The following is a 20610-nucleotide window of genomic DNA, read 5'->3' as shown; positions in this document are numbered from 1 at the left end:
TAGAGAGATCGGGGATACAAGGCACTTTCCTCAACATAATAAAGGCTATATACAGCAAGCCAATAGCCAAAATCAAAGTAAATGGTGAGATACTCAAGGAAATTCCTCTAAAATCGGGAACAAGGCAAGGCTGCCCACTCTCTCCATATCTCTTCAATATAGTACTCGAAGTTCTAGCCAGAGCAATAAGACAACAAAAGGAGATCAAGGGTATCCAAATGGGAAAGGAGGAAGTCAAATTATCCCTCTTTGCAGATGATATGATAGTGTACATAAGTGACCCTCAAAACTCTACCAGAGAACTCCTAAAGCTGATAAACACCTTCAGTAAATTGGCTGGATACAAAATTAACTCAAAAAAGTCTGTAGCCTTCCTATACACAAATGACACGCTTGCAGAGGAAGAAATTAGGAAAACCACACCCTTCACATTAGCCACAAGCAATATAAAATATCTAGGAGTTACCCTAACTAAGCAAGTGAAGGACTTGTATGAAAAAAATTTCAAAACTCTGAAGAAAGAGATTAAAGATGACCTGAGAAGATGGCGTGATCTTCCTTGCTCATGGATCGGGAGAATTAACATAGTAAAACTGGCCATCCTACCAAAAGCAATCTACAGATTCAATGCAATCCCTATTAAAATAACTACACAATTTTTTAAAGACATTGAAAGTTCAATTCTGAACTTCATATGGAAAAACAAAAAACCCAGAATAGCTAAAACAATCTTGTACAATAAAAGGTGCTCCGGAGGAATCTCCATACCTGATCTCAAACTGTACTATAAAGCAATAGTAATTAAAACAGCATGGTACTGGCACAGCAACAGGCTGGTTGATCAGTGGAATCGAATCGAAGACCCAGATATGAATCCATACACATATGGTCACTTGATTTTTGACAAAGAAGCCAAATCCATTCAATGGAAAAAGGATAGCATCTTCAACAAATGGTGCTGGTCTAACTGGAGGTCTATGTGTAAAAAAATGCAACTGGACCCTTATTTGTCACCTTGCACAAAACTCAAATCCAAGTGGATTAAAGACCTCAACATAAAACCAGAGACACTAAGCCACTTAGAAGAAAAAGTGGGAAAGAGCCTGGAACATATTGGCACAGGACACAACTTCCTGAACAAAACACCAACGGCCCAGGCCTTAATGTCAACCATTAATAAATGGGACCTCATGAGGCTGAGAACCTTCTGTAAGGCATGAGACACTGTCTTGAGAACAGAGCGACAGCCTACAGACTGGGAAAAAAATCTTCACCAACCCTACATCTGACAAAGGTCTAATATCCAAAATATATAAAGAACTCAAGAAATTAAACACCACCAAACCGAATAACCCAATTGAGAAATGGGGCTTGGAACTAAACAGAGAATTCTCAACAGAGGAGTATCAAATGGCTGAGAAACACTTAAAGAAATGCTCAACCTCCTTAGTCATCAGGGAAATGCAAATCAAAACAACTCTGAGATTCCATCTTACACCCATCAGAATGGCTAAGATCGAACATTCAAGTGACACCACATGCTGGCGAGGATGTGGGGAGAGAGGAACACTCCTTCATTGCTGGTGGGAATGCAAACTAGTACAGCCACTTTGGAAATCTATCTGGTGCTATCTCAGAAAAATGGGAATAGGGCTTCCTCAAGACCCAGCTATTCCACTCCTTGGAATATACCCAGAAGATGCTCCAGCACACAACAAGAAAATTTGCTCAACCATGTTCATAGCAGCCTTATTCATAATAGCCAGAACATGGAAACAGCCTAAGTGTCCCTCAGTAGAAGAGTGAATAAAGAAACTGTGGTACATATACACTATGGAATACTACTCAGCTATTAAAAACAAGGAATTCCCGAAATTTGTGGATAAATGGATTGAGCTAGAAATGATCATAATGAGTGAGTTAACCCAGAAGCAGAAAGAATCAAATGGTATATACTCACTTATATCTGCATACTAGCCCAAGGGGCATGTCCCACAAAAGCCTTCACTTACCAGGAAACTGGGACAGAGGGGAAGGCATCCTATTGGGACTCTAAATGAGAGACGCATGGGAGAACAGCAAAATAAAAGGATCCAGAGGGTCCTAGAAATCTACAAGTAGAACAATATGATAGGCAGATTTGGGCCCAGGGGTCCCGCTCAAACTAAGGCACCAGCCAAGGACAATACAGGAGGTAAACTTTAAACCCCTTCCCAGATCTAGCCAATGGTCAGAATATTCTCCACAGTTGAGTGGAGAATGTGATACGACTTTCTCACGTGTTCTGGTGCCTCACATTTGACCATGTCCCCTGGAGGGGGAGACCTGGTAGCACTCAGAGGAAGGACAGCAAGTAGCCAAGAAGAGACTTGATACCCTATGAGAATATATAGGGGGAGGTAATCCCCCTCAGGAACAGTCATAGGGGAGGGGAATAATGGGAAAATGGGGGGGGAGGAATGGGAGGATACAAGGGATGGGATAAACATTGAGATGTAACAAGAATAAATTAATAAAAAAAAAAAGAAAAAATAAATCACAAAAAAAAAAAAAAAAAACAAAAAAAAAATAAAAAAATAAAAAAGTGTTTGTTTAAAGTAAAAAAAAAAAAAACAGTTGCAGGTCATTCCATGGGTTAAGTGGTGGACATCTAGGACCCAGCAGCAAGGTCAGTGCAACCTCCGAGCCTCTCTTTCTGATTCCAACAGGGTGAGCACATCACCCTCTCGAACGGGGCCTTTGACGTTTTGGATGATAGAGTGGCTGGTGTCATCCATGAATTCCACACGCACCTGCATGCACTGTCCCTGTGAACCGGTCCTGCCCAGCACTTTGGTTACCCTAACCAGCTTTATGGCCTGCATGCGGCTCGTGTCCATGATGGCGGCGATCTGGCGGAGAGCGAGAATTTTTCTTTCAATGTCTTTAAAATTGTGTAGATATTTTGATAGGGATTGCAATGAATCTGTAAATTGCTTTTGGTAAGATGGTCATTTTTACTGTGTTTATTCTCCCGATCCTTGTGTTAATTTTATATCCAGCCACTTTGCTGAAGGTGTTTATTAGCTAGAGGATTTGTCTGGTGGAATTTTGAGTGTCACTTAGGTACACTATCATATCATCTGCAAACAGTGATAATTTGACATCCTCCTGTCCAATGTGGATAAACTTGATCTCCTTTTGTTGTCTTATTGCTCTACTAAAACATCAAGTACTACTTTGAAGAGATACTGAGAGAAAGAGCAGCTTTGTCTAGACCCTGATTTTAGTGGAATATCCTTGAGTTTCTCTCCATTTTATTTTATTTTAGCTATTGGCTTGTTGTATGTATCTTTTATTATGTTTTTGTACATGCCTTGTATCCCTGATGTTCCAAGTCTTTACACTTGAATGGGTGTTGGATTTTGAGAAATGCTTTCTTAGCTTCTAAGGAGATGATCATGTGTTTTTTCTTTCATTTTATGGTGGATAAAATTGATGGATTTCCATATATTGAACCATCCCTGCATGCCTGGGATGAAGCCTACTTGGTCATGGTGAGTGATGTCTTTGATGTGTTCTTGGATTTGGTTTACGAGTATTTATTGAGTATTTTTGTGTCAATATTCTTAAGAAAAATAGGTCTGAAATTTTCTTTGTCTGTTGGGTTTTTCTGAGATTTATGTCTTAGTATGACTGTGCCATCATAGAATAAATTTGGTAATGTTCCATACATTTCTATTTTGTGGACTAGTTTGAAGAGTATTGGTATTAGGTCTTCTTTGAAGGTCTGGTAGATTTCTGCACTGAAACCATCTGACCCTGGGCATATATGTTTCTTTGTTTTTTTGTTTGTTTGGGAGACTTTTGATGACTGTTCCTATTATTCTAGGAGAAATAGGACTTTTCAATTTCTTTATCTCATACTGACTCAAACATTGATAATTTCCATCAAGAAGATGCCCATTTTCCTCAGTTTTTCAAATTTTGTGGACTATAAGCTTTTGAAGTAGGACATAATGATTCTTTGTATTTCTTCAGTGTCTGTTGTTTTATCTTCCTTTTCATTTCTGATATTGTTGATTTGTATAGTGCCTCTCTGTCTTTAATTAATTTGACAAAGGGTTTATCTATCTTGTTGATTTACCCAAAGAACCAGTTCTTGGTTATGTTGGTTTTTGAATTTTTCTGTTTGTTTCCAATTTATTGGTTTCAGCCTTGTGTTTGATTATTTCCAGCCATCTATTCCTCTTTGGTGTTTCTGCTTCTTTTTCTCTAGGGCTTCCAGGTATATTTTTAAATTTCCTAAATTAAATGTTTCTACTCTCTTTATAAAGTCTTTTAGTGTCATGAATTTTCTTCTTAGCATTGTTTTCAATGTTTCCCACAAATTTGGGTATGTTTTACCTTCATTTTTATTGAATTTTAAGAAGTCCTTAATTTCTTTATTTCTTCACTGATCCAATTGTTGAGTAGAGAGTTTTTCAGTTTCCATGTGTATAGGTTTTTTGCTATTTCTGTTGCTATTGAAGTCCAGCTTTAGACCATGGTTATTGGATAGGATACAAGGTATTATTTCAAACTTCTTGTACCTATTGAGGCTCACTTTGTGACCTACTATATGGTCAGTTTTGGAGAAGGTTCTGTGAGGTGCTGAGAGGAAGGTATAATTATTGTTTGGGTGAAAATTCTGTAGATATCTGTTAGGTCCATTTGATTCATGACATTGGTTAGCCTTACTATTTCTCAGTTTAGTTTCTGTTTCATTGACCTATCTTTTGATGAAAGTGGGGTGTTGAAGTCTCCCTCTATTGATGTGTTTATATCAATGTGTGACTTAAGCTTTGTTAATATTTATTTTACCAATGTGGAAAAAAAGAAGAAAAAAGAAAAAGAAAAAGAAGTGTGGATGCCCTTGCATTGTGCTTATAAATGCTCAGAACTGCGATGTCATTGTGGTTGAATTTTTCCTTGATGAGTATGAAATTTCCTTCCTCATCTCTTTTGATTAATTTCAACTGAAAGTCTATTTTATTATGTATTAAAATGGCTACACCAGCTTGCTTCTTGAGTCTGTTGGCTTAGAATACCTTTCTCTAGCTTTTGACACTGAGGTAATGTTTATCAGTGTGTATGAGATGCATTTCTTGAATGCAGAAGAATGTTGCATCTTGTTTATGCTTCCATTCTGTTTGTCTATGTCTTTTTATTATAGAATTGCGACCATTAATGTTGAGAGATATGAATGACCAGTGACTGTTAAGTCCCATGATTTTGATGTTGGTTGTGGTAGAGTGTTTGTGTGGTTGTTTTGCTACTGTGAGTTTATCTATTTCCTGTGTTATCTTGGTTGCAGTTTGTCATTTTGTGTTGGAGTGTTTCTTCTAGTAACTTCTGTAGGGACAGATATGTGGATTGGTACTGTTTGAATTTGTTTTTGTCATCTTGTCTTCTCCCTCAATGGTAATTGAAGGTTTCACTGGGTATAGTAATCTGGCCTGGCATCTGTGGTCTCTGAGGGTTGGCAGGACCTCTGCCCAGGCCCTTCGGGATTGTATAGTCTCTGCTGAGAAATTTAGTATAATTCTCATAGTTTTGCGATTTGGCCTTTTTCCTTTGCTCTTGTAATATTTTTTCTTTGTTCTATACATTTTGTGTTTTGATTATTAGGTAATGGGATTAATTTATTTTTGCTCTGTTCTATATGGTGTTCTGTAGACCTCTTTTATGTTTATATGCATCTCTTTCTTTAAGTTGGGAATCTTCTACAAATTGCTGAAGATATTCTCTGGGCTGGAGCAGGGATTCTTCTTTTTTCCTCTATTTCTATATCCTTAGATTTCATCTTTTTATGGTTTCCTTGATTTTTTGGATGTCTTGTGTCAGGAATTTTTTAGACATAACACTTTCTTTGATGGTTGCATTAAATTCTTCTATTGTATCTTCTGCACCTGAGATTCTTTTCTCCATTTTTTGAATTTTATTAGAGAAGCTCACCTCTGAAATTCCTGTTTTCTTCTATAATTTCTCTTCTTCCCAGCTTTCTTCTGTCCGTGTTTTATCATTTTTCCCATTTTTATCTTCAGGTCTTCAAATGTTGTAGTGATTTTCTTCATCTGACTGTTCACATTTTCCTGATATCTTCTGGTTGATTTCTTTCATTTCCACTCTTTAGGCTTCAGTCAGTGCTTCTCTAAGGTCATCAACCTGTTTGTACACATCTTCCTGTATTTGTTTATGGATTTTGTTTGTTTCCTTCATTTTCATCTTCATTACTATGCATTTCACGTCATTTATTTTGCTTCAGGTGTGTTTGCTGTTCCAGGGTTTAATTATTTGGTATAATTGAGTTCTCGAGATGTCATATTATTTTTGGTTTGGTTGTTTGTGTTTTTATTCTGGCCTTTATCTGTCTTGCTGATTCTGATGTTTATGATGTAGTTTTGGTGTCCTTTACTGGCCATTGAGAATAGTTCGTTGGTGAGTATCTATAGTGCTATAATCCTCACCTGTGGGGATCAGGGTATCCTTTAGTGCATCAGGCAGGTGACTTAGTTTCAGCTCCAAGGGACTTTGTCTCATACCTGGGCTCACTACTGGGTCCAACAGAGGCTGGTGATGGTGATCTGCAGCCCAAGGTTCAGTCTGAGATAATGAAAGTAAGATCTGCCTTTGGCTGGGATTTAGAGATCCTCCACTTGGCCACAGGGGCCCCGGGACCTCGGATTAGTATGCCAGAGAATGCGGAGCTGCTATCTGTCTTAGACTTTTGCCCATTCTTTTTTAGACCTGCCTCTTCTTGCTCTAGCCCTAGCCATGGGACCTAGGTTCAGTCTGTCAGAGAGTGTGGAAGCTGTCTGCTGGCCTGAACTTCTTCCTGCCCATCCTTGCTCCTGCCACAGGACCTAGATTTCAGTTCAACAGAGATAGAGTGGGAGCAGTGCCTATTCAAGAATCTGTCTGAAGCCATCTGAGCCACTAGGTGGGCCCTGTGTTACTCTATGTACTGGCAGGGTGATCTGAGCTCAGGTCTATCCCATACACACACTGTGCTCCCCCGTGGGCTAGCCGATACTAAGGATAGTAGTCTGCAACCCACAATTGAGACAGAGAGAGTGCAACTACCACCCATGTCTCAGTGCTGGCCTTTAAAGACCCAGCCTACAGACACAGGACTGCAGGTGTGCGGTCTTGGTCTGATCCACACATTCTACTGGGTTCTCCTTTGAGCAAGAAGAGCTAAATGCTGGTGTTTCATCACCCACAGTTGAGTCCCAGATACACATTCCAAAATATAGAGCACAGCTACAGATGACAGTCTGGTATGCAGCTAGTCTATGGGGACTGAGCACCCATCCTCCCTGGACCAGTTGGATGGCCCAAGGTGAGACCCACCTGTCTTCTGCACCACGTCCAAATCTCTCACCTAGGGATCTCCAGGTCTTGTGGTCTCTAGCTCTGATCCTATCTCTAGGCTCCATCCTGCTGCTCAGACACATGCATAGTTGGCACTGCCATTTTTTATCTCCCCAAGAGATAATATATTTAATGAAACTTTTAAGATTCTAAAAATGTATTACAAATAGCAAATGAATATGTAGATATGAAGGTAAAAGCACAAAATGTTGGATGTTATTTTTTATTTATTATATCATCTGTTGTGAGCCATTAAATTTAATTTCATATATTGTTTATTCTGAATAATTCTTAAATAAACATGGCAGACAAGTGTCTATGTTCAGTGCTAACTTATGAAAATACAAAATGTTCCATGAGAGGTTTAATGGAGCAAAACTTACTCCTACGTTTGCTAAATAACTTACCACACTGGATTCCTCAGTTTCAACTCACACTAATAACCCCCTTACTGTCATTAACCTATTTGTAATTATTATTTTTAAAAATTTATTTAGATTATATCCTGAATTTTGTGTCTTCACTTCCTGCTCCCCCTCCCACTTTACCCTTTTCCCTTCCCCTAGACCTGTGACAGGTCAACACCTTCACACACACTAAAATCATAGCTTATCAGGTCTCATCAAGATAACTTGCTTCCACTTCTTCTGAGTGGCACCAGGCCTCCCCAACAAGGGGATTTGCTAAAATTGGGGGCACCAGAGTTCATGTCAGAGGCAGTCCCCACTCTCACCACAAGCATGAAGAATGAACTGTCCATTGGCTATAGCTCAAAAGATGGACTAGATTTCCTACATGCGTTGACCTTGGTTGGTACAGCAGTTTCTGAAGCACCCCACTCCCTGATCTGCAAGCCATGACAGTCTTCTTGTGGGGCTCCTAGACTCTCTGGATCCTCTATCTCTCCATGCTTCCATATCACTCTCACCTGTAGTTCAGTAGAGAGTCCCAGCATCTTGTACCAATCACCTGTGGATGTGAGGACCCTCAGAGGAAATCCATGTTTGGCTAATATCCACTATAAGTGAAAGTATTGCCATGCATATCTTCTGAGTCTGGGTACCCTACTCAAGATGATAATTTGTAGTTCCACCTACTTGCCTCAAGTTTCAAGATTTCCTTTCTTTTTTCTTTTTTTTTTTTTTTTAGGTTGTAGAGCATTTATTTAGCATAGACAAAGTCCTGAGTTCAATACCCTGCATTGCAGAAACTAGATGGTTTTTTTTGTTTTTGTTTTTTTAAATTAATTTTTTTCATATTACATCTCGATTGTTAGCTCTTCCCCTGTTTCCTCCCATTCTTCCCTCCCTCCCATTTCTCCCATTCCTCCCCTCCTCTATGTCTGTGACTGAGGGAGACTTCCTCCACCTATATATGCTCTGAGAATATCAAGTATCTTCTTGGTAACTAGCTATCCTTCCTCTGAGTGCCACCAGGTCTCCCCATCTGGGGGACATGGTCAGAAAAGGGCACCAGAGTTCATGTGTGAGTCAGATCTCACTCTCCACTCAACGGTGGAGAGTGTCATGTTACCTCGGCTAGGTGTTGGTAGGGGTTCCAAGCTTACTGCCTGTATTCTTCTTGGCTGGTGCCTTAGTTTGAGGAGGACCCCAGGATCCAGATCTGCCTGCCAGAAAGTTCTTCTTGTAGGTTTCCAGGATCCTGTGGGTCCTACTATTTCCTCTTTCTTCCATGCTACTCTTGCCTAAAGTCTCAATCGGATATCCTCTCCTCTGACCCACTTTCTTGGTAAGTAAAGATTTTCATGGTACGTATACCTTGGACTAGTGTTTTGATATAAGTGAGTATATACCGTTGTGTCTTTTTGCTTCTGGGTGAACTCAACTCAATTATGATAATTTCTAGATCAATCCATTTGTCCACAAATTTTGGAATTCCTTGTTTTTAATAAGCTGAGTAGTATTCCCATCAGTTAATATACCACAGTTTCTTAGTCCATTCTTCTACTGAGGAACACTTAGGCTGTTTCCAGTTATGGCTATTATTTATTAGAGCAGCTATGAAACATGGTTGAGGATATGTCCCTGTTATGTGGTAGGGCATTTTCTGGGTATATTCCAAGGAGTGGATGGCTGGGTCCTTGAGGAAGCCCTATTCCCATTTTTCTGAGAAAGCACCAGATAGATTTCCAAAGTGGTTGTACTAGTTTGCATTCCCACCAACGAAGGAGTGTTCCTCTCTCTCCACATCCTCGCCAACATGTGGTGACGTTTGAGTTTTTGATCTTAGCCATTCTGATGGTGAAGATGGAATCTCAGTGTCGTTTTGATTTGCATTTCTCTGATGACTAACGAGGACGAGCATTTCTTTAAGTGTTTCTCGGCCATTTGATATTCCTCTGTTGAGAATTCTCTGTTAAGTTCCAAGCCCCATTTCGCAATTGGGTTGTTTGGCTTTGTGGTGTTTAATTTCTTGAATTCTTTATATATTTTGGATATTAAACCTTTGTCAGATGAAGGGTTGGTGAAGATCTTTTCCCATTCTGTAGGCTGTTGCTTTGTTCTCTTGACAATGTCTCCTGCCTTACAGAAGCTTCTCAGCCTCATGAGGTCCCATTTATTAATTGTTGACATTAAGGCCTGAGCTGTTGGTGTACTGTTCAGGAAGTTGTTTCCTGTGCCTATGTGTCCCAGGCTCTTCCCCACTTTTTCCTCTAACTGAATTAATGTCTCTGGTTTTAAGTTGAGGTCTTTAATCCACTTGGACTTGAGTTTTGTGCATGGTACAAATAAGGGTCTAATTGCATTTTTCTACATGTAGACATCCAGTTAGACCAGCACAATTTGTTGAAGATGCTGTCGTTTTTCAATTGAATACACTTGGCTTCTTTGTCAAAAATCAAGTGAGCAAATGTGTGTGGATTCATCTCTGGGTCTTCGATTCAATTCCATTGATCCACCAGTCTATTGCTTTGCCAGTACCATGCTGTTTTAATTACTGTTGCTCTGTAGTACAGCTTGAGATCAGGTATGGAGATTCCTCCAGAGGATCTTTTGTTGTATAGTATTGCTTTTGCTAATCTGGGTTTTTTATTTCTCCATATGAATTTGAGAATTGATCTTTCAATATCTTCAAAGTATTTTGTAGGTATTTTGATAGGAATTGCGTTGAATCTGTAAATTGCTTTTGGTAAGATGGCCATTTTTACTATGTTGATTCTCCCGATCCACGAACAAGGTAAATCCCTCCATCTTCTCATGTCATCCTCAATCTCTTTCTTCAGAGGTTTGAAGTTTTTTTCAAATAAGTCCTTCATTTGCTTGGTTAGAGTTACTCCTAGATATTTTATATTGTTTGTGGCTATCGTGAAGGGAGTAGTTTTATTAATTTCTTCCTCGGCCTGTTTGTCATTTGTATACAGGAAAGCTACTGACTTTTTTGAGTTTATTTTGTATCCTGCCAATTTGCTGAAGGTGTTTATCAGCTGTAGGAGTTCTCTGGTGGAATTTTATGGGTCACTTACATACACTATCATATCATCTGCAAATAAGGATAATTTGACTTCTTCCTTTCCCATTTGGATTCCCTTGATCTCCTTTTGCTGTCTTATTGCTCTGGCTAGAACTTCAAGAACTATATTGAAGAGATAAAGGGACAGGGGGCAGCCTTGTCTGGTTGCCGATTTTAGAGGAATTTCCTTGAGTTTCTCTCCATTTAATTTAATGTTGGCTGTTGCTTTGCTGTATATGGCTTTTATTATGTTTAGATAAGTGCCTTGTATTCCCGATCTCTCCAGAACTTTGAACATAAATGGGTGTTGGATTTTGTCAAATGCTTTTTCTGCATCTAAAGAGATGATCATGTGGTTTTTCTCTTTCAGTTTGTTATGAATTACATTGATGGATTTCCGTATGTTAAACCATCCCTGCATGCCTGGAATGAAGTCTACCTGGTCATGGTGAATGATGTCTTTGATATGCTGTTGTATTCGCTTTGCAAGTATTTTGTTGAGTATTTTTGCATCAATGTTCATAAGAGAAATTGGTCTGAAATTCTCTTTTTTTGTTGCATCTTTGTGAGGTTTAGGTATCAATGTGACTGTGGCCTCATAGAAGAAATTTGGTAATATTCCGTCCATTTCTATCTTTTGGAATAGCTTGAATAGTATCGGCATTAGCTCCTCTTTGAAGGTCTGGTAGAATTCTGCACTGAAACCCTCTGGTCCTGGGCTTTTTTTGGTTGAGAGGATATCAGTGGTTGCTTCTACTTCTATAGGTGAAATAGGGCTATTTAATTTGTTTATCTGGACTTGGTTCAATTTCGGCAAATGGAATCAGTCGAGAAATATGTCCATTTCCGTTAAATTTTCGAATTTTGTGGCATAAATGCCTTTAAAGTAGGTTCTTAAGATTCTTTGTATTTCTTCGGTGTCTGTTGTTATGTCTCCCTTTTCATTTCTGATTTTGTTAATTTGGATAGTGTTTCTCTGTCTTTAATTAGATTGGCTAACGGTTTGTCTATCTTGTTAATTTTCTCAAAGAACCAGCTCTTGGTTTTATTGATTCTTTGGATTGTTCTCTTTGTTTCTAATTTATTGATTTCAGCTCTGAGTTTGATTATTTCTAGGCATCTACTCCTCTTGGGTGTTTCTGTTTCTTTTTTTTCTAGAGCTTCCAGATGTGTTGTTAGGTTGTTTATGTGAGATGATTCCTTTTTCATTCTCAAGGAGCTTAGTGCTATGAATTTTCCTCTTAGCACTGCTTTCAATGTGTCTCACAAATTTGGGTATGTTGTTCCATCATTTTCATTGAATTTCAGGAAGTCTTTTATTTCTTCCCTTATTTCTTCGGTGACCCATGTGTCATTAAGTAGAAAGTTATTTAGTTTCCACGTGTTAGTATGCTTTTTGTTATTTCTGTTGTTGTTGAAGTCCAGCCTTAGACCATGGTGATCTGATAAGATACAAGGTATTATTTCACTCTTCTTGTATCTATTGAGGTTTGCTTCATGACCAACTATGTGGTCAATTTTAGAGAACGTTCCATGGGGTGCTGAGAAAAAGGTATAATCCTTTGCATTTGGGTGAAAGTTCTTTAGATATCTGTTAGATCCATTTGATTCATGGCATTGGTTTATGAGGTTATTTCCCAGCTTATTTTTTGATTCAAAGGCCTATCCTTGAGTGGAAGAGGGGTGTTGAAGTCTCCCACTATTAATGTGTGGGTATCAATGAGTGGGGCAAGCTTTGTTAATAACTCTTTTACAAATGTGGGAGCCCTTGTATTCGGAGCATAGATGTTCAAAATTGTGATGTCTTCTTGATTGACTTTACCTTTGTCGAGTACAAAGTGACCATCCTCATCTTGTTTGATTAATTTTGGTTGAAAGTCTATTTTATTAGATATTAGAATGGCTACCCCCGCTTGCTTCTTGTGACCATTTGTTTGGAAATATTTTTCCCCAACCTTTTACTCTGAGGCAATGTCTGTCCTTGTGGTTGAAGGTGTGTTTCTTTAAATGCAGAAGAAAGTTGGGTCATGCTTATGCATCCATATCCGTAGTCTGTGTCTTTTTATTGGAGAGTTGAGGGCCATTGACGTTGAGAGATATTAATGACCAGTGATTAGTAAGTTCCCTTCACTTTTTGGTATTTGGAACAGTTTGAGATTTTGTGAGGTTGTGATTTTGCAAATGGTATATTTACCTATTTCCTATGTAGTTTTGGTTGTAGTTTGACAGAGTTGGGGTGGAGTTTTCCTTCTTAATAGCTTCTGTAAAGCCGGATTTGTGGCTAGGTTACTGTTTGATATTTGTTTTTGTCATGAAATCACTTGTCTTCACCGTCAATGGCTATTGATAATTTTGCTGGATATAGTAGTCTTGCCTGGTATCTCTGTTCTCTTAGGGTTTGCAGCACCTCTGTCCTGGCCCTTCTGGCTTTCATGGTCTCTGCTGAGAAGTCAGGAGTAATTCTGATAGGTTTGCCTTCATATGTTACTCGGCCTTTTTCTCTTGCCACTTTTAATATTTTTTCCTTGTTCTGTATATTTTGTGTTGTTATTATTATGTGGGGGGAAGATTTTCTTTTCAGGTCTATTCTATTTGTTGTTCTGTAGGCCTCTTGTATGCTCATATGCATCTCTTTCTTCAAATTGGGAAAATTTTTCTCCATTATTTGATTAAAGATGTGTTCTGGGCTGTGGGGTCGGCTGTCCAGTTTCTCCTGTAACCCTATTATTCGCAAGTTTCGTCTTTTCATGTGGTCTTTTACTTCTTGAATGCTCTGTGTTAGGAACTTTTCAGATTTAGCATTTCCCTGAATGGTTGTTTCCAGTTCTGCGATTGTATCTTCAAGTCCTGATATTCGTTCTTCCATTTCTTGCAATCTGTTAGATAAGGCCACCTCTGAGATGCTTGCTTTCCTCTTTGCAGCTTGATCATGTTTTTCTTCTGTGTGTTCCTGCATCATAGCTTCCATTTTTATCTTTATGTCTTGGACTGTTTTAATGATTTCCATCATCTGGTTATTTATATTTTTCTGAAATTCTTCAAGTGCCTCTTTATATGACTCTTTTAACTCTTCAGCCCTCTTGTTTGCCTCCTCCTGCATTTGTTTACAGATTTTATTTGTTTCTTCTATTATCATCTTCTTTACTAAGGACTTGAGGACATTTTCTTGCCTATCCATTGCTGTTAGGTTCTCTAGGTTGTTTTCATTGGGAATGTTGGAATCCGGAGATGCCAAACTGTTTTGGTTTTTGATAGGATTCTTACGCTGTCCTCTTGTCGTTTTGATTGCTCTGGTGTTGGAAGGTATTTTGTAGTGACCTTCGCTGGTTGAGAGTGGTTAATTGATGACTGATTATAGGTGAGGTGCTCTTGCCTGTGGGGATCAGGGGGTATTTTTGTGGAACAGGTAGGTGATCTGGTTTCACTCCTGGTGATTTTTGTCTGCCCCCTGGGCTCCAGGCTCAGCCAGCCAAAGTAGATATCTGTTTGGACTTCACTGCTGTAATTCAGATCAGCAGTCTTGGGACCTAGAATAAGGTCCACACACAAACGTTTTAGCTGAGTAGGTTGATCCCAGCTACCTGTCCTTCCTGTGGATTTGTAGTCAAGACCCCAGGTAGATTAGATCTTCTGGGGGTGTAGCTGTCTTTTAGCTCTGCCTCTATACCCTGTAGCAGTGCCCAACCTCTCCCAGTACTATATGCCTGGAGGGACCAAGGTCGCTCTTGGTCAGCAATTAGGCACTTCAAGCAAGACCCTCTTTTCATCTCCCAATAAAGTGAGAGTGCTTGCCTTGCTCGGGCCAGGATCTCCACTGGACTCCCTCATTCGGGGAGCAGTGAGTGCAGTGTCAGGACCTTGCGGCTGGGCAGTTAGTAAGACTGGTTCTACAGAGCTCTGGCGGTCGCTCGCAGAACCAAATCTTTCCGCCGGGGTATGTGGGTCCTCTCACACTCTGTGTCAGCAATTAGACACTGCAAACACGACCCATCCACGTCTTGTCTCCCGATAATGTGAGAGTGCCTGCCTTGCTCAGGCCAGGATCTCCCGCTGGGCTCACTCGTTGGGAAGCAGGGAGTGCAGGGCCAGCTCAGCTGGTCTCTCTCATTCAGCGAGCAGGGAGCGCAGGGCCAGGGCCTTGCGGCTGGGTGGTTAGTAAGACTGGCTCTGCAGAGCTCTGGCAGCCGCTCACAGAACCAAATCTTTCCGCCGGGGTATGTGTATCCCCTCACACTCTGGGTCAGCAATTAGAAACTGCAAACACGACCCAGCCACGTCTTGTCTCCCGATAATGTGAGAGTGCCTGCCTTGCTTGGGCCAGGATCTCCAGCTGGGTTCTCTCATTCGGGGAGCCAGAAGCGGGGAGCAGAGCGTAGGACCAGTGCCTTGCGGCTGGGTAGGAACAAAAGGGTTGCAGAGCTCTGGCGGAAGCCCGCGGACCCAGGTCTTCCCACAGGGCTAATAATTTCAGCTATAGCTCTAGGCAAGACCCACGTCTCCCGATGGGTCTGTGGAAGCAGTTCAAGCTGATTTCTCACTGCCGCTGTTTGCAGGCTCAGTCCGCTGTGACGGTGTTAAGTTTTGCCCTGGATGGCCAGCGAGCTGTAGTCCCACTATAACACTCTGTTGGGTCCCGCCCCCTGTGTTTTCAGTCAGCCTAGGCGGGTGACCTCTGCAGTTTGGGGTGGTGTGGAAGGAGGAATCCTAGGGCAGATTCACCCTCTTCGGTGAGACTCCTCTGGCTGGGGACTCTGGAAAAACCCCTCCCAAAACAGCGAATCTGTGCTTCATATACAGGCTGCAGTTTGCATGTGGATTCCGTCTCAGAGTTTGGGGAGTGCGTTTAGCACCTCCGGGATGTTCCTTGACCCAGGGGGGTAGGCCCCCTGTTTGGTCTGCTGCCTTTGGGGCCCCACTCACCTACAGTTCTCAAAATCCAGCAATCTGTTGCTCCTCTTATGTCTCTGGTTTCCACAGAGTAGATCAGATTCGTGGCTTAATGTTTGGCGCCAGCTTGGAATCCACCCTTTCTGTTTTTAATAACTGAGTAGTATTCCATTTTATAAATGTACCAGTTTCTTTTTCCATTCTTTGAATGAAGGACATCTAGGTAGTTTCAAGATTCTGGCTATTATAATTAAGGCTGCCATCAACACAGTTGAGCAAATTTCCTTCTTGTGTGGTGGACCATCGTTTGGATATTTGCCAAGAAGTGTCATAGGTGAGTCTTCAGGTAGCATTACTCCCATTTTTCTGAGAAAGTGCCAAATTAATTTCTCAAGTGGCTGCACAAGTTTGCACTCCCACAAGCAGTGGAGGAGTGTTCTTCCTCTTTCTACACATCCTCACCACCATGTACTATCACTTGAATTTTTGAACTTAGCCATTCTGATGAGTGTAAGATGGAATCTCAGAGTCATTTTGATTTGCATTTTTCTGATGACTAAGGAGGTTGGGCATTTCTTTGTTTCTCTACCATTCAATACTCCTCTGTTGAGAATTCTCTGTTTAGCTCTGAACCTCCTTTCCTAATTATGTTACTTGTATTGGTGGTGTTTAATTTCTGGGGTTCTTTATATATGTTGGATATTATTTGTCAGATGTAGGATTGGTGAAAATCTTTTCCTAGTATGTAGGCTCTTGTTTTTTTTTCTGTTGACAGTGCCCTTTGCCTTACAGAAGACTGTCAGTTTTATGATATCCCATTTATTAATTGTGACCTTAGAGCCTGACCTGTTTGTGTTCTCTCCATGAAGTTGTCTTCTGTGACAATGAGATCAAGGCTCTCTCACAATTTTTCTTCTAACAGATTCAGTGTGTCTGTTTTTAATGTTGAGGTTTTTAACATACTGGGCCTTTAGTTTTGTGCAGGGTGAAAAATATGGATCTTTTTTGCATTTTTTACATGTAACATCCAGTTAGAACAGCATCATTTGTTGAAGATCCTATGTATTTTCCATGGTATGGATTTTGCTTCTCTGAAAAAAAAAACACGTGCCCATAGACGTGAGGATTTATTTCTGGGTCTTTGATTCAATTCCCTTCATCAACCAGCCTATTTCCATGCTAGTAAGATGCTGTTCGTATTACTGTTGTTGTACCGCACAGCTTGAGATCTGGGATAGAGATTCCTTCACAAGATATTTTATTGTAAAGGATTGTTTTAGCTACTCTTGGCTTTTTCTTTTTCCATATGAAGAACAGAATTGATCTTTCAACATCTGTAAAGTATTGTGTAGCTATTTTGATGGGAACAACATTGAATCTATAAATTTCTTTTGGTAACATGGCCAGTTTTACTATGTTGATTCTCCTCATCCATGGACAAGGACAGTCTTTCCATCTTCTGATATTGTCTTCTATTTATTTTAGAGAATGCAGTTTTTAGGGTTGTTTTACATGATCCAACCTTATATGAGTAGGATATCTGGGTTCTGAAGAATCTGTATTTCCCTGGGTTTTGTTGAGTGTGTTCCTATGCTATTCTTAAACCATCTAGGTTTCCCTGGTGGTGGCACACTTGAAGATCCCTGGTAGTCCTTGGTGGCTGATGCCTCTGCAATTGTAGGTAGAGTTGGGCCCTAGGAATAAGCATGATGTGCTGCTAGTAGTTAGTCCCTGTTGGGTACTGCCAAGGAAGTCCCTTATAGATGACACCTCTGGGATTGCCAACAGACCTGGGACGCAGTAGACAGTGCATGGAAGTTGAGAGGTAGATCTCACAGTTGCTGGTAATCTCCTTTGGATGCTGCCACTGGAGCTGCAGACAGAACTATGGACATGGTAATCATGCAGAAAGGACACAGGGCAGTCCTCATCTCTGCTGATAGTCCCCAATGAGAGGTTACTCAGCAACTGCAGATAGAGGTGGGGACTGGGGACTGGCATGCAAAGATCAAGGACAAGCTTCACTACTGCTGGTAGTCCCCAATGGCTGCCACCTCTGGAACTGCAGGCAGAGTACTGCTGAGAGTCCTTAAGTCTGCCACTTCTGGAATTCAAATGGGTAGGCATAGAAAAGTTCATCCAGTGTGAGGCAACTTAGACCCTGAAGGACAGGAATGGTAAATAGTCATAAGCAGAATTAGCCATATAGTTCATGATAAACACACTACAATTCACAGACCCAAAGAAACTAATAACAAAAAGGGCCCAAAAGACAAGGCATGAATCTCACTGTGAAAGGGAAATAGGATAGAGAGCAGACGTAGTTGAATATAGGGGATAAAGTGTGAGAGTGAGGTCAGACAGAACTCAAAGTGGATAACAGAACAGTGGAGAGAAGATATCGGGGGATAGAGGGTCTACAAAAAGAAGAGAAATCATATGCAGGGGCATCTCTGATCACAAACTGGAGAACTAACACAGGTTTGGCTCCTGAGAGGATATGGGAGGTGATTGTAACTGAGATTCATAGTAGCAGGGGTCCTGGATACTGAAGAGGAATCCTCTAACTAGACAAGATTCCTAATAGAGAGAGAGGAACACCAACCCACCACACAAATTTTGACCCAAAATGTACCCTATCTACAAGAAGTGCAGGGATAAAGAAGGACCAGAGATTGAGGGAATGTCCATCCAGTGCCTGGACCAAGCTGAGACCCAGCCCATGGGAGAGAGCCAACCCCTCACACTATTAACAGCATTCTGATATGCTCATAGACAGAAGCCTAGCATAGATGTCCACCCAGCAGCAGATAGAAACAGATGCTGAGACTAACAACCAAACATTGGGTGAAGTATAGAGAGTTTTGTGGGGAAATGAAAGGAGGGATAAATAGAAATACCTGGAGATTACAGAAGATCCACAAGAAAGCCAACAAATGCAAGTAACCTTATCCTAGAGGGGCTTGCAAAGACTGAAGCTTCAACCAAGTGCCATGTATAGACTGGACCTAGATTCCCTAACAGATGTAGCCAAAGGGCAGCTCAGGCTTCATGTTAGGACCATAGTAAAGGGAGTACAGGCTGTTTCTGACATGTACTGTGCTGCCTGCTTTTTTTGATCATTCCCATTTTGTAGGGCTGCCTCGGCAGGCCACAGAAGGAGAGGATGTGCTCAGGCCTGATATGAGTTGATGAGCTGGGGTAGGATGGTGGGGGAAGAGGGAGGGAGAATGGAACCTGGAGAAGAGTGCAGAGGCTATAAACAGGATGTAAGTGGAATGAATAAATAATTAAACAAATGCATAAATTATTTTTAAAAAGAACATTCGTAGACAAGCACCAACATGCCTTCATAATAAAAGTCCTAGAGAGCATAATATTGGAGGAAAACATAGCTCAGCACAATACAGAATAATACAGAAATCCCACAGACAAATTCATCCCAAATGGAAAACAGCATAAAGCACAGCCACTGAAGTCAGGGAGTAAGGCAAGGATGCACACTATGCCCACTTCAATACGGTGCTTAAAGCACTAGCTGCAGCAATTTAGACAAGAAAAAGAAATTAAAGAAGTAGAAAGAGAGCAAGAACAAGTCAAACTATCTATAATTTGTATAGAGTATACAATACAGATTAAGTTAACACAAACTAGAAGAAATTCTAGAAATTCTGCAGAAATGATTAATTAATTCAACATTTGAGCAGATAGAAAATCAACTTGCACAAATAAATGTTTTGTATATATCAATAATAAATATACAGAAAAAAAATCATAAATATATTGTCATTCAAGATACTCTCTTGTAAGTTGGGGACTTGTACAAAGAGTTCTAAAAAAAGAAAGAACTAAGAAATCCTTTAAAAAGATCATCATACTTATCTACTAGAGAAATATCAATCAAAAGAAGTTAGGTAATTTGTTTTACCTCAGTCAGAATGGCAAAGATTAACAAAAAAAATGACAAAAAATGTTAAGGGCAGTATCATCCTCTCAAGCCATGGAGTCCCCAGAAAGTTGAGGTAGACTGAGAAGAGGGGCTTCTGCATCCAGATTTTAAAGTTAGAGTAGGACAGATATGATAATGAAACTCGCCTGTTTTCTAGCCCAGGAATATTGATTCATTACTATCAAGAAAGTCATTTTACACAGGATTGATACTCTGTCCTGGACATAGTTTCCACCCTGAGCACTTTTGCATCAGCATATGTCATGGCTATAGTGCCTAACATGGTAGACTTGCTGATTTAACTCATCTCTGTGCTTTTATGAATGGAGTCCTTCTTCCCAGAAAGATTTACTCAGTTTTTTGGAGAGGAAAACATGGATATATTTATATGGTATTATATTTCTTAATGACACTATGATCTCAGATATGAATAAATTGTGGGAAGACACAGTGTTCTAGCACTTGGAGGTATCATGACAACATGTCAAATCAGTGATTCATGGTGGATAAATGAATATTATATAAAGGCAAAGTTCACATTCAAATAAGAAACCTCATTTCTGCAATGACTTCAAAGAGATCCTAAGGAAATCAATTGAGCAGAACTGTAGGTTTTATCAGAAAGAGACATAAACAGCTTATAGTAGGGCATACACATAAATTTGGAATTCTACCATGCATCTGTGGGAAAAGAGAATATTCTATGACTTGCAGAGACACGGGAAATCAAAACCGGGATTGATAACCTCCAATTCTGCAGTTCATGGTGTCTGCTATTATCATTAGGTGCATTTATTCCTTTTCAACATTTGACATTCATATGCCCTAGGGAAAGAACAGCTTCAAATACCATTATTCCAACTCTATACACCATTAAGCCATTTCCTCTTCTCCATTCCTAGATCTTT

General features: G+C 40.2%; 1 protein-coding gene across 1 annotated transcript; it reads right to left on the bottom strand.

Moving 5' to 3' along the window:
- Positions 1-2669: 2669 nt before the first annotated feature.
- Positions 2670-2879, bottom strand: LOC127186614 (40S ribosomal protein S28-like). Its single transcript, XM_051142871.1, has one exon. The coding sequence runs from the start codon at positions 2877-2879 to the stop codon at positions 2670-2672; it is 210 nt and encodes a 69-aa protein (XP_050998828.1).
- Between the last annotated feature and the right edge of the window lie 17731 nt (positions 2880-20610).

This window comes from Acomys russatus, unplaced genomic scaffold (genome assembly GCF_903995435.1).
Source record: "Acomys russatus unplaced genomic scaffold, mAcoRus1.1, whole genome shotgun sequence".
NCBI lineage: Eukaryota > Metazoa > Chordata > Mammalia > Rodentia > Muridae > Acomys > Acomys russatus.
This window is presented reverse-complemented; position numbering and strand designations above follow the sequence as displayed.